At 55.4% G+C, this 13,238-nt stretch overlaps 5 protein-coding genes across 5 annotated transcripts; 1 reads left to right on the top strand and 4 right to left on the bottom strand.

Annotated features, from left to right (window-relative positions):
• Positions 1-434, top strand: DICSQDRAFT_172464 (uncharacterized protein; the record flags this gene model as incomplete). Its single annotated transcript, XM_007368208.1, has 5 exons — positions 1-53; positions 116-144; positions 207-224; positions 284-344; positions 401-434. The coding sequence occupies 5 exons, from the start codon at positions 1-3 to the stop codon at positions 432-434; spliced, it is 195 nt and encodes a 64-aa protein (XP_007368270.1).
• Positions 435-1,226: 792 nt separating this feature from the next.
• On the bottom strand, positions 1,227-3,942 carry DICSQDRAFT_182211 (uncharacterized protein; the record flags this gene model as incomplete). Its single annotated transcript, XM_007368207.1, has 3 exons — positions 1,227-1,903; positions 2,748-2,817; positions 2,875-3,942. The coding sequence occupies 3 exons, from the start codon at positions 3,940-3,942 to the stop codon at positions 1,227-1,229; spliced, it is 1,815 nt and encodes a 604-aa protein (XP_007368269.1).
• A 2,135-nt stretch (positions 3,943-6,077) lies between these two features.
• DICSQDRAFT_138861 (uncharacterized protein) lies at positions 6,078-6,846 on the bottom strand. Its single transcript, XM_007368206.1, has 2 exons — positions 6,325-6,846; positions 6,078-6,263 (listed from the first exon to the last, which is right to left on the bottom strand). The coding sequence occupies exon 1, from the start codon at positions 6,583-6,585 to the stop codon at positions 6,424-6,426; it is 162 nt and encodes a 53-aa protein (XP_007368268.1). The 5' UTR covers positions 6,586-6,846; the 3' UTR covers positions 6,078-6,263; positions 6,325-6,423.
• Positions 6,847-7,517: 671 nt separating this feature from the next.
• Positions 7,518-9,036, bottom strand: DICSQDRAFT_156493 (uncharacterized protein). The gene is made up of 2 exons (XM_007368205.1): positions 7,970-9,036; positions 7,518-7,915 (listed from the first exon to the last, which is right to left on the bottom strand). Exons 1-2 carry the CDS (start codon positions 9,017-9,019, stop codon positions 7,787-7,789), a joined length of 1,179 nt encoding a protein of 392 aa, XP_007368267.1. The 5' UTR covers positions 9,020-9,036; the 3' UTR covers positions 7,518-7,786.
• Positions 9,037-9,555: 519 nt separating this feature from the next.
• On the bottom strand, positions 9,556-10,560 carry DICSQDRAFT_172461 (uncharacterized protein; the record flags this gene model as incomplete). Its single annotated transcript, XM_007368204.1, has 1 exon — positions 9,556-10,560. The coding sequence occupies one exon, from the start codon at positions 10,558-10,560 to the stop codon at positions 9,556-9,558; it is 1,005 nt and encodes a 334-aa protein (XP_007368266.1).
• Between the last annotated feature and the right edge of the window lie 2,678 nt (positions 10,561-13,238).

The raw sequence follows: 13,238 nt of genomic DNA, 5'->3' as shown, positions 1-13,238 counted from the left end.
ATGGCCGACAAGGTGTCCCCGACCAGCGACGTTATCCTGTACTTCCTCGCCATGTAAGTCATATTACAGCTTGCTGGATCGCTGCTGCAGGCGCCCTGACGTCATCGTCTGCCAGTTTCATCCCTCCCTTGTCTGTATTCTTCAGTGAGTTCGCCGAGTAAATCCATCCTCCATTTCGCATATCTGCTGACATTCGCATCATAAAGAGAGAGGATTGAAAGCAGGTTCGTCATGCCGTGCGTTGATATGAACTGCGAGGTTAATATATGAACGCCTCGAACAGATTTCTGGATCAACATCCTCTTGTGGATCCTTGGGTGGATACCCGGTGTCCTTCACGCATGGTATGCCCCTGCACAAACAGTCTCATTTACAGGAGTTGTGCTCATTGAGTGTGCAGGTACATCATATCTAGGAGCGAAGGCGCCATGTGAACACCTGCCGCTCGGTCGTACCATCGGATCTTGGACTCGTATCGTACTGTAATAGTGATTCAACCATGCGTATATAGATTCACCTGTTCCTTCTCGCGTTACATGGAGAGTGTACCTAAGTCCAAGTATCTGTTGCCAGGCTCTCGATAGGGTTACGTCGCCCCGGAGAAATCGCGTCGTCCAGGGGCACCTTAAAATCGAAATGCACGACCATGAAAGCGCACGGTGCGCTGGATAGATGAGGACTATGGAAAATACTTGATCATAGCTTCGATGTGAGTTATACTTCAAGAGGTGGTCGCCGCTACCAATGTTGATACCGGGTGTGGCACCAGCCTTTGCTTTCGCCCGCCGGCCTATTATCAATCAGTCTCGTGACGATGTCTGTGTGCTGAGTGGTGGCGACGAGCACCAGTATGATGCACAAAGACGAGTAAGATGCGAGCATGAATGCAGATCTGGACCTTCGTAAACGAACGTTGAGGGAAATAGAGAGGTGAAGGTGAGTATATACACGAGAAGGATGCTACATAAGAACGTCGTTAATAAACATTGGAATAGATGTGTGTGGAGCTACGGAGTACAGCTGGACGATACTACGTGATTCGTTGCTGACTACTACATTGGACAGCGAGGTATAGGGAGGGCTCTCCACTATAATTGAGACGTATAAAAATCAAAATGGTACGTGCGCATTTTCTGGTGGCTCCATCCATTGACGTGTAAACTGCCTAGCTGCACGACTACCAGGTAGTAACGGCGCAGAGTGGCACCCCACATCGCGATCGCGCATCACACCTGCCTCTCAGCGAGTCGGACCCGGTCGTCAGACCCGGCCCAGTTCGCAGGGTAGGACGATGGCGACCACACGTGCGGGTCGCCGCTGTACACGGCGTACAAAAAGTCAGCGTGCGCACTAGCACGCTCCTCGGCCTCCCGGACAGCCCCTGCGAGGGCCGCGACGTTCTCCGCGTTGGGGTCTTGGTTAGGCCGGCGGCGGCGGCGACGCGGACGCGCTCCCGGACGAAGAGCCCCGTTTGGGGTGAGGCGTTGTGCGGCCCGCTCTGCTTGGCTTGCGCGACGTGCTCGTCGCTCGGGGCCGGTGGTGGTGGTGGTGGTGGTGGTCGGTGCCGGAGGAGGACTAGCAGTCCGGGGGCTGACGCGGCGCGGGGTGGTGGGGAGTTGCGCAGGCCCCGGGTCCGCGATGGTCACCCGGGTTGTGTTGGCCGGGGAAGTCGCGCTGGTGGCGGGGGCGGTCGTGTCGGCAGTGGGTGCGGGGTGCAAGAGGATCGGCCTCAGTGGGGGGTTCTGAGCCGCGACGACAGTGGTGGTGCTCATGTTGGATGGGTGGATGTAGGATGGGTAGATGTAGGACGGGTAGATGTTAGGTGAGTAGATGTTGGGGATGATAGCGACAGGTCGTCGACGGGGGGAAGAGGAAAGGACGAGGGTGCGACCTCGGGGTAGCGCTAGTCGAGGCTTAAGAGGGGACCAGAGGGAATCTAGCCGAGGGGGTCCGCCTGAGGCGGCGCTACTCTGCCGCGTGTCCCGCTGAGTTTGGATCTCCCCACCATTATTGAGACAACTGCGTGACCCGGGGTTCGGTATCCTGGCCTGGTGCAATATATCATAATCTACACGCAGAAGACAGCGAACTCTGAGAGCCATATGGGGATGAGGCGTTTTGGGCGAGCCGGGCACCCTTGGAGGTGATATCGGACTTGATGTCTACGACGACGTCGCACGGCAGGCAAAGCGCGATGGTCCAGGTGAGGAAATCTACGCTGAACATACGGGCGATGCAACGTGCCCATAAGATTACCCAAATGACAAAGAGGGATACAAAGGCCCACTGGAAATGCTAGGGCCAGGTTGCATTGCCTATAAATGCTGCACAAATTTCCCTGCTTGGAGCCTGGCGCTTTGCCCGCCGTGTCGAGACAGAATGCTCAGAGACACACTATAGTTGGTTATCACACATGATCCAATCATCCTTAAGCATTGTTGTGATGCTCATGAGAAAGCGCGGAGGGAATTGCGACAACATGTTATGAAGGAGTACAATAACATGACTGAGTGAACAGACCGGATGAGAGGCTAGCGATCCTTCCATCCTTTCGATAACGGCATACATAATGATAAGTTAAGTGAAACAAAGGGACAATGAAAGCGAGGAGCAGGAAGTGGGGCGCAAGCGTGAATAGCAAACTGGACATATCGACGAGACGGCATCACCACGTTAAGTGGTGCGGTACTGTCAAAGAGAAATGGCAACGAAAGGAGATCATGCGGGGTCCCGGCTACTTCCCTCACCTCGCGAGTCGCGACCCTTTCCCTTGCGACTCTTTCCCTTGCGACCCTTTCCCTTGCGGCGGGACGATTTCTGACAATGCACGTGAGAAATTGAGCTGACACCACCCGACGACTTGAAACCACTTACGCCACATTTCTTCATATGATTCGTCGTCAGATAGGTCTGACGCATGAACTCCTGGCCACAATGCGGGCACTCATACCGAATCCCGAAATGATCCTCCTCCAAGTGCCGGTTGAGCTGCATGTGCTCCAGAGTGAAGTGGTCGTGGCAGCCACCCCATGGGCACTTCACCTCGGTGCCGTAGTCGGGGTATTGAGCGACTGTGGTCTTCCTGGGTCGGCTGGGACCCGGAGTACCGAGGCTTGGCGATGAATCACCAGCAAAGTGTTCCCGGAAGTGGGCGCGAGCGGCAGAGAGCCCCGAGACCTTGAGGACTTCACTGCAGCCGCGCACGCCACAGGTGAGCTGCGAGTGCCGAGAGACCAGGTAGGGACATGGTTTCCCCGTGTCTTCGTCGAGAGCCTCGGGCTCAGGAGGAGTGGGAGCGGGCCTGTCCGTTCCCTTTCGGGCCCTCTTACGGGAGACCATCTGATCCGCGTTCGAGCCACCAGCGTGGTCCGCCCGGCAACGTTTGGCGGGCCTTGCGGGTGGGGTCGGGAGGGGAGACGGTGATGCAGCCACTTCCTTGCCCTTGCCCTTGTCGGAACGAAGGGCTTGAGGACCGGACGGGAGAGGCGCAGCGGAATTCTCCTTGTCGTCTTCATCGTCGTCATTAGCGGGGGTGGAGGCGGGAGATGGAGGCAGATCAGGGAGCTGGCCTGGGGCCACAGGGACTGGTGAGGCGTCGCAGAGGGGCGCCGTCGAAGCGAACGAAGCCACCGTAGCGGGTGGCGTGGCGGGCGAGGAGTGTGCCGGGAGGGTGGGGGTAGGGGCGGGAGTGCTTATTCGAAGCTGGAAGACGTGTGAGGGTTGGTCGTAGTTGCCCCGCAGGATGATGAGTATCTGAGAAGCTATCGGCTGCGTGTAACAGCTCACCTGGCTCGCGTCCTCTCTCGCATGCGAGGAGCTCTGGGGGTCTTCCCCGCCTTGCTGGAGCGACTCATCACGTTCTGCCAAGATGAAGCCGGCGGCGACGAGATCCTGGATGAAATCGTCGTCGGAGTGGGTGAAGTCGTTGTGGTCGTAGGACATCTTGCGGCCGGTAGACGAGAGTGGATGGAACCGCAGGGAAAAGGGGATATGGGAGTTAGAGGAAGAGTCTAGTCGTGGCTAGGAGATGGAATTTATATGTTGAGATAGCGGAGACCGTAGTTGATTATGTTATGTTCATAATGGGCGAGCAGCACGAGGCGCCAGGAAGCGATACAATCGCCAGGGATTCCCCCCAGATTTCGAGGCGATGTCGCCCCCAACCTCTCCCGTTGAAAACGAAATATACTTCTCTGCACGCTCGTGCTCGGCATCTGTTCAACGTCGCCGATGAGCTCATGAGTTCCTGCGTCCACTGTCAGATTTATTTTGGTGCGCGACGCAGTGCGAAGCCGTCATCGTCATATTGTGCGGCGCTCGCCGGCACGCTTTGGCCTGCATAGGTAAGCGCCCTCAGTCATCCGCGGAGTCCGCTTTGCACCGTTTATCCAAGTTATTTGCCCAAGCGCGTGCACAATAGGTTTCCCTTTCATCCTTTGTCTCATCTCCAGCCGTAGACATGCCTGTGACTATGACTGGAGACTAGACCTTGCCGACGGGTGATCCGTCCGGCCCTCCACGGTCACGCACCGGACGCGTCCTTCTCAACAAACGTGTGTCGACCAAGACGCGTCCGACGCCCGTCGCCTTGCATCACTCGTTCCCCTGCATTCAGTCAATCGCGACGTAGACCTACCGAAGACCCAGAGGATCGACCAGGACAAGTCTTAGCCACAGCCGCCCAACCACACCTTGCTCCGGATCAACGGCTCGACACGAAGCGCTCCTGTTCAACCTCAACGTCAAGACTCACCTGCGACCAGGTATCCGTGGTTGCGGCCGTCTTGTGGGACATGTGTCCGTTGCCCTTCAACAGTGAGGGCGCCCACGCGCTCATAACCTGTCGGTCGAACACATCAGTACCCTCGCTCACCTACACAAGCAAGATGCCACTGAGTCTTTCGCCTCCTACGGCCTCAGTTCATGACGCGTAAGCCACTCATTTTCACTCGATTGATTGTCAGCTTACCGACATATCACTCACCTTGAGAACCATTCTACGCCCTTCGGCAGCTGCACCCCCAAGACTAGCAAGAACTCCATGACAGGCACTGACATTGGATGAATATCTATCGTCTGTGTTTCCCCACTAGCTAACAGCCAGATTGGAGTTCATGCATAGAACTAACGAGCCACAGCACCGAGAGAGTATAGGCCAGCATAACACAGAGAGCCAAGACGAAGACGCGAAGAATGCAACGGTATGTGTTCGGCCTATATAGGATCGCAACATGTCCATTCTTACGCCACAATACCAAGTACCGGTATAGGAGGTCTGCACGCAATTGTGTTTCTGACACGCTCCACACTGATGAAGTTGGAATTATAGAAGACGCTTGACACACGCTGCAGCAGAAAGTGGACGATGTTAGCTTCTCAAGGACTGCTTGGGATGCAGGTGAGTGCATGCTGCCATTCCAAAAGACCAAACAGAAGACGATGTGGGACCCGAACTGAAGGAGACAGGGGACGTACCGCAGGGGGACGGACCAACCGCTCACTGGGTGCAATGGGCAGCGGCGTGCTCGACGAGGATATGTGAGCATAGTGGTCGTAACTCACATTTGACGCACCTAGCAGTTACGACATTGCGATGCAGCTGGCCTCAGAAGGCGGCGCGCCATGAGCGGCTGGCTCTGCCGTGAACCTCTCATCCATGACGGATCAGTGCGCGGACCGGTCAGTACTTCATATTCGCGTGTGGTGCAAGCATTGAGCTCCCCGTTGAAAGGAGACTGTGTGGAAGACGCGATTGATGGGTTCCATCCACCCGCCGAACATCGCCATTCGTATGCACGAGGAATGCCCTTCAGAGCGCACGATACCTCTAGAACGTCTACGCTCTGTCAAAAGCCAGATTTCCCAGTCCATGCGAAATGGAGGCCGGTTCCACGTCTACACGCAAAAGGTGAGCCAAGATTGCCTGATGCTCAATTAGCCTACCTGCTTACTGGCACAAACCTTTGTAGACTTGCCCACGCCTGTCCCTGACATCCTCTAGACTCGTGCAGGCAGGTGGTGCCCTTGAATATGTAAGTGTGTTCCGATACGGCACGTCTAACCACGACATGTTTGGGGCTGATCTCGTTGAACACAGGCAAACCGCTTCGCAAGTATGCATCGGTACACGCATCTCCCAGAAGTCAACATGCACTCCAGAGGCCGTCTGCTCTAATCACGAAATCAGAGTATGCAGCCAATTTCACATGGACGCGTGCATAACAGGAGTAATGTCACCCATCAACATGTTCACTTGGGTCCGGCTATCGGCTTGTCTTAGACTTCCTGTGGATAACGTATAGTAGCATCTAATAAGGTACGCACCATAGTCAGCGACCCCGGGCGGCCACAGGTTTATTGTCCTGGGCGTTTATCCCGAAGCGTCGCTTACGACGGTATTCCAGTAGCACACCGACGGTGGCCCTACCTGCAAGCGGTACGCATTCCATATCTCCGAGCTTGGAGGTATCTGATAATGAAGCTCAGTGACTTGTGAAACCCGATGGACTTACCGGACAAGGCCTTCAGTTCCCCTCCGCTCGGGACCAACCAACTCCAGTCAACGTTGTTAAGGGCTTCTGGCATTGTGAAGATATCATAGCAGTGGCGCAACGGAACCCATGTGTGTGCAGAAGGTGCATAGTTTTCCGAGACGTAGAGGGAGACCTTGTGAGTACACCTTGATCGTTCGACTCTCAACGTGGAAATCTGCGTATCATCACGTTGTGTTGCCCCAGTCCCAATTCAGAGCGATTCCACGAGGAGGCCCAGAGACGGGTTTGACCGCTGGTTAGGGGGTCGATGGAGACGATGGCAGGAAAGGGAGGGAAAGCAGGTAGGATGCTCAGGCGTAGTGGTTGGAAGAATTCATGGCCGTCTTCGATGAAGCGTTAACAGGCCGGCGTCAAGGTGGCCTTATATACCCCTGCTTAAAGTTACCGCCTAGTATTTCCATCACGGCCCGCAGGGCTTAATATCCTACTTGTCTCCGAATCCGAGTCGCCCTTGTTGTTTGCAGCTTTTGTCTCGCTTGAGGGACACGTGTCACTGCGGGTCCTGCCTACTCCATCGCTACCGACCTGCAGGTCTCTGCGCGGACTTAGGCGGGCCTGGAAGACTGTTTTTCCATGTCTGGGGGCACAAGACCACGTCCCTGGTGCCCATAGGGTCATCAATTGCAAGCAAGGTGGGTTACAAGAGCCTACAAGTGGCGAATTTTGCTCAGGGCGAACTGTGTCTCTCCGTTTCCCTGCGCCACGTGACTCTCCACGAAGTTTGTAACCACCATACCCACTGCTCGCTTTCTCCGCTTGGATAGTTAGTCATGTATGTAACGAAGACGGGTTCGCAATAGGTCTCTATCTATGTACATGTAGCTGGTTGAGCTTCAAGATCATCACCGCCAAGCGGGTTGCATTACTGGACGATCACGAACGACAATCAGGGAGCCTGGGTCAACTCGGGCTCGGCAAGGATCGTTCTGATCGCCTACCCGAGGTCTGAAATGCAGAGAAATTGCCGTCGACCAATGCGTATACGACATAAAATATCCAATTCCGTCGAAATCAGATATTCATCCTGGAGTAAACTACATCGTACACCGTGATAGACTGGCTGTCCGTCCCCTGAATTATGTAGCGTACGGAGAAACAAAATAAGCGACTGCACTAAACGGGGAAGGTCAAAGGAACGGGGGTGCGAATCTAACGCTGAGCAGGAAGGAGGACAGATATCGCGAACAACACAACGTACTGCAAGAAGTGGGAAAGAGGTCAAGAGAACTCGCTCACTCAACCTTCTTCGACTCCCCGTTTTCGATCGGTTTCCTCCTCTCGAGCACCTGTACCCATTTCTTCGGGAACCAGCCTTCCCTCCCATCTCTTGTCCTGCCCTTCCACCACTCACTTCCCTCAACCTGTATCGCCAGGATCAGCGGTGCTCCAGAGACAGACGAGAGACAGCTACGCACCTCGATCCTGGGATCTACCTCCGCACCAGTGGCAGGGTCAAGCTTTCCCATAATCGCGACGATCTCGTTCTCCTTCAGCGACAGCTCCGCCTGCGAGCTTGCCTCAAACGGATAGAGCGCCCTCGCGAACGTGAGCTGCGACGGGTCCAAGGGAGGCAGGGGTCCTTGAATCTGTCCCGCCGCCATCTGCGCCTGCTGCCGCTCCGTCAGGATCTTGATGAGCTTGTGCATCGCATACGGCACGCCGAATATCGCGAGCAGGAAGATGATGAGGGGCTTCTTGCTCGCCTTCGGGGCCTGTGGTTGCGGGCCTTGTACGGGCCGCCCGTTGATGAAGTCGCGGAACTCGCCGCGCATCGCACCCTGCGGGGATGACCGCCCGGTGAGCAGTTCGCGCATCCATCGTACGAGCCCGAAGAGACCGAGGACACTGCCCAGGGCGTTGCGGAGCTGGCCGAACTGCTCGACGACGCCGACCATGGCAAAGAAAGAAGAATGGGTGGCCATGAACGTGCTTTCGAGCATCTGCGCGACGCCAGTGAACGTCTGAACGATGGAGTGCAGGAGTGCGAAGGTATGCTGGGTGGTAGATTCGAGTGATTGGGAGAGAGAGGGGTTGTTGGGGTCGAAGGGACCTCCTGGGCCTGGCATCCCGCTGTACATCCCTGGCATGCCTCCGTACATGCTGTTCATGCCGTAGCCGCCGCCATAGCCACCGCCGTAACCACCGTAGCCTCCGTATCCCATGCCGCCATACATGCTATTCATGCCATATGGCGAACCAAGTGTGGAGCCGTAGCGGTAAGGAGAGACAGACGAGTAAGGTGATGAGAAGGAGCTGGCCAAAGCGGGATTCGTGGTCGGCAGCGCGGGTGAGGTTCCTGTGGAGAATGCGGCGGGTCGTGTGGGGACCGAGGGGGGTGCGGAGGTAGAGGGCGCTGTGGTCGCTCCTGGCGCAGCCGTTGTCGCCGCAGGCGTTGCTGTAGTCGTGGCGGGGGCGGCCGTCACCGCGGCGCCGCCCCTCTCCCAAGGCTTTGGTGGTGAGGGCATGGAGGACAGTGGTCAACGATGTGGAGGACGACAAGAATCGCGAGCAACGGCAATGCTCGGTCTCCGGCTCCGTCGGCCTTTGCCGAGCGCGCCATTCGGTGCCACGCCGGGCGCCCTACAGCCGCACCACGACGATGTCGAGGACGGACTCGTCGTCTGCAAAACCATTCCTGATCTGAGCTGACACCGGCTACGCTCAACAACGAGTTTCTGCGCTGCAACCCATGTGAGTCTCATCGGACATGGTGCTACTCGCATCGCCATCCACAGGTGTAGAAGGCTAAGTTGGCCGCATATTTGGTATCATCTCAATGCTATCCACGCCTGCGTCTCGGGGTCAACTGTACGGCGCGCGTTTTGTTAGGTCGGAGAATATAAGGTCATATAAATTGAGGTGAAGAACAGGCATATACACATGTGAGTCATACATACATGGGGCATACTGGGTGGTGGTGATGATACAACAACAGACTCGGACGCTGATTAGACCTCGAATACACTAAATCACGGAGCTCAAACGTGTCCCTTCTACCTTCTTACTGGCGTGCTGTGAGCATGCGGATCCTGATCCTCTCACTCCGCCTCGGGGTAGGCAGCTGTTGCGCATCCTTCTGCTTCTTGCGAGAAGTGGGAGCCCGCTCTAGGATGATCGACTGCTCTCGGGCGATCGGCTGCGCTCCGGGTGCACGACGCGCCGGTTGCGCGCGCTGGGCCTGGCGCGACGGCTGAGGTTCGTCGATGACTAGTTCGGTGTCCGTCCTCTGGAGGCGCGGCGGAGGCGACCGCTCGGGCGGGCGCTGCAAGGAGTCGGCGCGCGGAGGCTGCAACTCCCTCGGGAACCCCCAGTGAGAGTAGTACTCTGGAGGGAGCGAGCCGTCGCGTACGAAGGTTCCGTGATCGTCGTGGTACCAGCGCACAGAACCGTTCCACTCCGATGTGAATCCGCCGCCATCCTCCTGGGAGGCGCGAGAGCCGTCGGAAGTGGATGGCCCGGCCTGTGGTTCCGACGGCCCGGGCTCACTGTTCTCGTCGCTGGAGGAACGGGCGGGAATGAGGTGCACAGAAGGCTCTTCCTTGAAGACCAGTCGCTTGTTCTTGTTGTGCTTGCGGTCGGTCGCTGGTCTCTCCTCGCCCTCGCCATTCGGCGCCGCTGGCTGGGAGATGACTGCGAGCGAGGGGTCGCGCAGGAAGGCAACGCGGTCGTTGATGTTGCGAGTGCCGTGGTTGGAGTGGCGAAGTCCGTCATCCGCGGGCTGCGCGTGGCTCTGACCGCGCGGCTTGTTCTTGTTGGGGGTCAGGAGGACCGAGCCGGGGTCGTAGGAGCCAAAGCGGGGTGGTGTCTGCGGACGCTCGTCGTCGTCGCCCATCATACTTTCATCGTCGCCCATCACAGTGTCACCGTCGTCGTCGGTGAGAGCGGAGCCATCGATGGAGGATAGGTCATCCTCTACATCCTGCCTTGAGAGGGTGGTGAGACCGGCGGTGCGGCCGGCGACCTGCTGGTGGTGGTTTTCGTTCGCTGTCGACGCTCTGGTTCGCATTTCTAGTTAACTGTCGTCAAATTTGTGCTTTCGCTCGTCTGATTAAGACCACTTACTGCTTGTGCAAGGGTTGGAAAAGGAGGCTTGCTCTGCTGGACGGAAGGGTTGAAGGAGGAGTTGAGGTATGTTGCTCTCTCGTTCATGCAGGCACTCGCTCAAATACCTTTCGGCGCAACAGCGCTTTGTAGAGGAACGCCGTTGATGCGATCGGCCGTCGAAGCTTTGTGGCTCACGCTTTGACCGAGCCTATGCTTTGACCCCACGCCACGGAAGGTCCTCCCTTTGCGCTCCGGGCGTCAACTACGCATGTGGTAGCCCAAACGATATCTTGTATAGTCTCCCTTTACGCATGACGGCGAGTATATTGATCCAATGGCCACAAAAAGATAGCCCCCGATGCGCGATGCGCAGCACGAAGAAACAGCATTCGCGAGAGTTCCTTGTTTTGTCTTACGAGCGCTATATCCTCGTGGCGGACCAAACCGATTGAGCGGGATTCACATGCAGTTCATGGGCACACAGTCGCTAAGCGGCGTGAATATGTCAAGTAGGGTTCTCCCTGCCACCCTATACGGAGCATGCTTATGACCTATCAGAATCTCCCAGGAGACGATTCACGGACTAAGCGCTAGGCGTCAATCTTGCGAACGACCAGAACTCATATCTCGAGTCCACATATCGGCTGCGGCGCGGACAAATAGAATCTCGGACCTTTGCAAGCCACCTTTGCCACTTACTTAGACGCCACATGGGACTTCCCCACGAAGATCTGCGCTTCGCGGATAGCCTCGCCGCTCGGCGAATTTCCTCGCAATGTGTAACTTCGCTTGGGTGTTCACGAAATGACTTCCGCAGAGCAACCCCAGGTCCCACCGCTTGCTACAAGCGCAGCACGGGTCATCTCAGGATGGCCTGGAAGGGGTACGTCAGTGTCCTTTCGATCCATATCGCCTCATGTAGTGTTTGCGACAATCGTTAGATGGGAACCCGTCCTTTTGCGCACTATCATATGCATTGCGAATATCTCACAGTCGTATGTGACAGCCACATATCCACATATCCACACATGGGCGAGATTAATACACTAGTGAAAGAGACGCCGGCTATGCTTTGAGTCAAGTCCGAAGTTCACCGTCACTCCTTTCAGTGATAAGCTAAACCACATCAGAGTCGGCATCTTCCTCAATGTAGGGGCTGGTCGACCATTCCACCTCCACAAGGGAGTCTTCCTCAGCTTCGGGTTCAAAGAATGCTGAACTTAAAGACCCCATGGCCTGAATCGAGGAATAATTCTCTTGATGTGCCATCGCTCGATAGGTTTCGTGCAGGTCGAGCATAAAGCGGGAAATCAATATTGCTGTGATGCTGCGGTACGATTTGAACTAAATCAGTGCTAGACCAAAATCGGGTGACAATAAGATACTCTACGGCTCGGCGAACTTAGTCACGTATGACGTCTCTGTCAAAGGAGTGTGTATAGGGGAAGTCTTGTTCGATGGGTCAGTATCCGATGGAAGCGTGATGAAATCGTGAGCCACCACATACCGGAGGAAACTGAATGTGATGTGTAGGACGTTGAGTACGAGTAGGACACTGCTGGCGATTAGTAGTGCGAGTGCTCGGTTGGATCACAATTGGCTTACAAGAAGTATATGGTGCCTGCACGTGTGCCATCGGTCATAATCTCAGTGCATGATGCTAGAATAGAACACTCGCCGTTTGTGAACATAACTTTGGTCAGAAAAGACATGGATCTCTCACAAAACACGTGACGGGTTGCCTTCCATGTGACCCCGATGACTATTGCGTCGGCAATAACCTAACTTCCTCGGATGACAATGTTGCCTAGGTTCGGAGTCAATTTAATGTACAGAATCTCTTCACGAAATCTGGGTACTGACCGCTGGGCTTCTGGTTAGCTTCATAGCTCACGGCAGCGACATGACCACTCACACATTGCTGAGCAGTGTAGGTTCGTCGTTGTAGACAAGCACCCAGATGCCGAATCAGCAGTAAAGGAAGCGTGATGGAAGTCCTCCTGACGCCTTTCAACCTATGAAATGCTGAAGAGGGGCAGGATTACTCACATAATAATTCAGGGGGGATGCCAGAACAGACCATAAGAAAACAACACCACTCAGAAACCAGCTCTGGTGGCTTAGTGCATACACACGCAAAGCCAAAAACACTACTCTTGTTAGATAGTAGTCAGCTATGGCACTCTGATACTATGTTGAAGAGAAGGGAGAAACTGCCCAAGGGAGATACTCGAAGTATCTGAGCCCTATGTCGACATAGTATTGCGCCTGGTAGCTAGCTCCACATTAACGTCATAGTCGTTCTCTCGGCTCTCCTGAACTCACTCCTGCCAAAGAGCTCTAGTAGGGGTGTGGTCAACTGAAAACTATGGACTCACTAGGTAAGGTAGAGATAAGCATCGATAGTACGCGAGGCCGGCGTACTACACCAACGCAAGATAGCGATTTGTGAAGAACAGTGCTGAAGCAGGATTCACTCTGCGTCTCCAGAACAAGATGTACTCTCACTGGACAGTGAAAATGTAGTCGTAAGCGATCCAAGCTATTGAACGTCAAGTTTTTCGCTACATCAGCTCTTCATGAGAATTTGACAAACTTCCAATGCCGATGACCATGAGATTTTCAATGTAACTGAATAGT

Source organism: Dichomitus squalens (assembly GCF_000275845.1).
Source record: "Dichomitus squalens LYAD-421 SS1 unplaced genomic scaffold DICSQscaffold_33, whole genome shotgun sequence".
Lineage (NCBI taxonomy): Eukaryota > Fungi > Basidiomycota > Agaricomycetes > Polyporales > Polyporaceae > Dichomitus > Dichomitus squalens.
The sequence above is the reverse complement of the archived record's forward strand: the minus strand, read 5'-3'. Positions and strand labels throughout refer to the sequence as shown.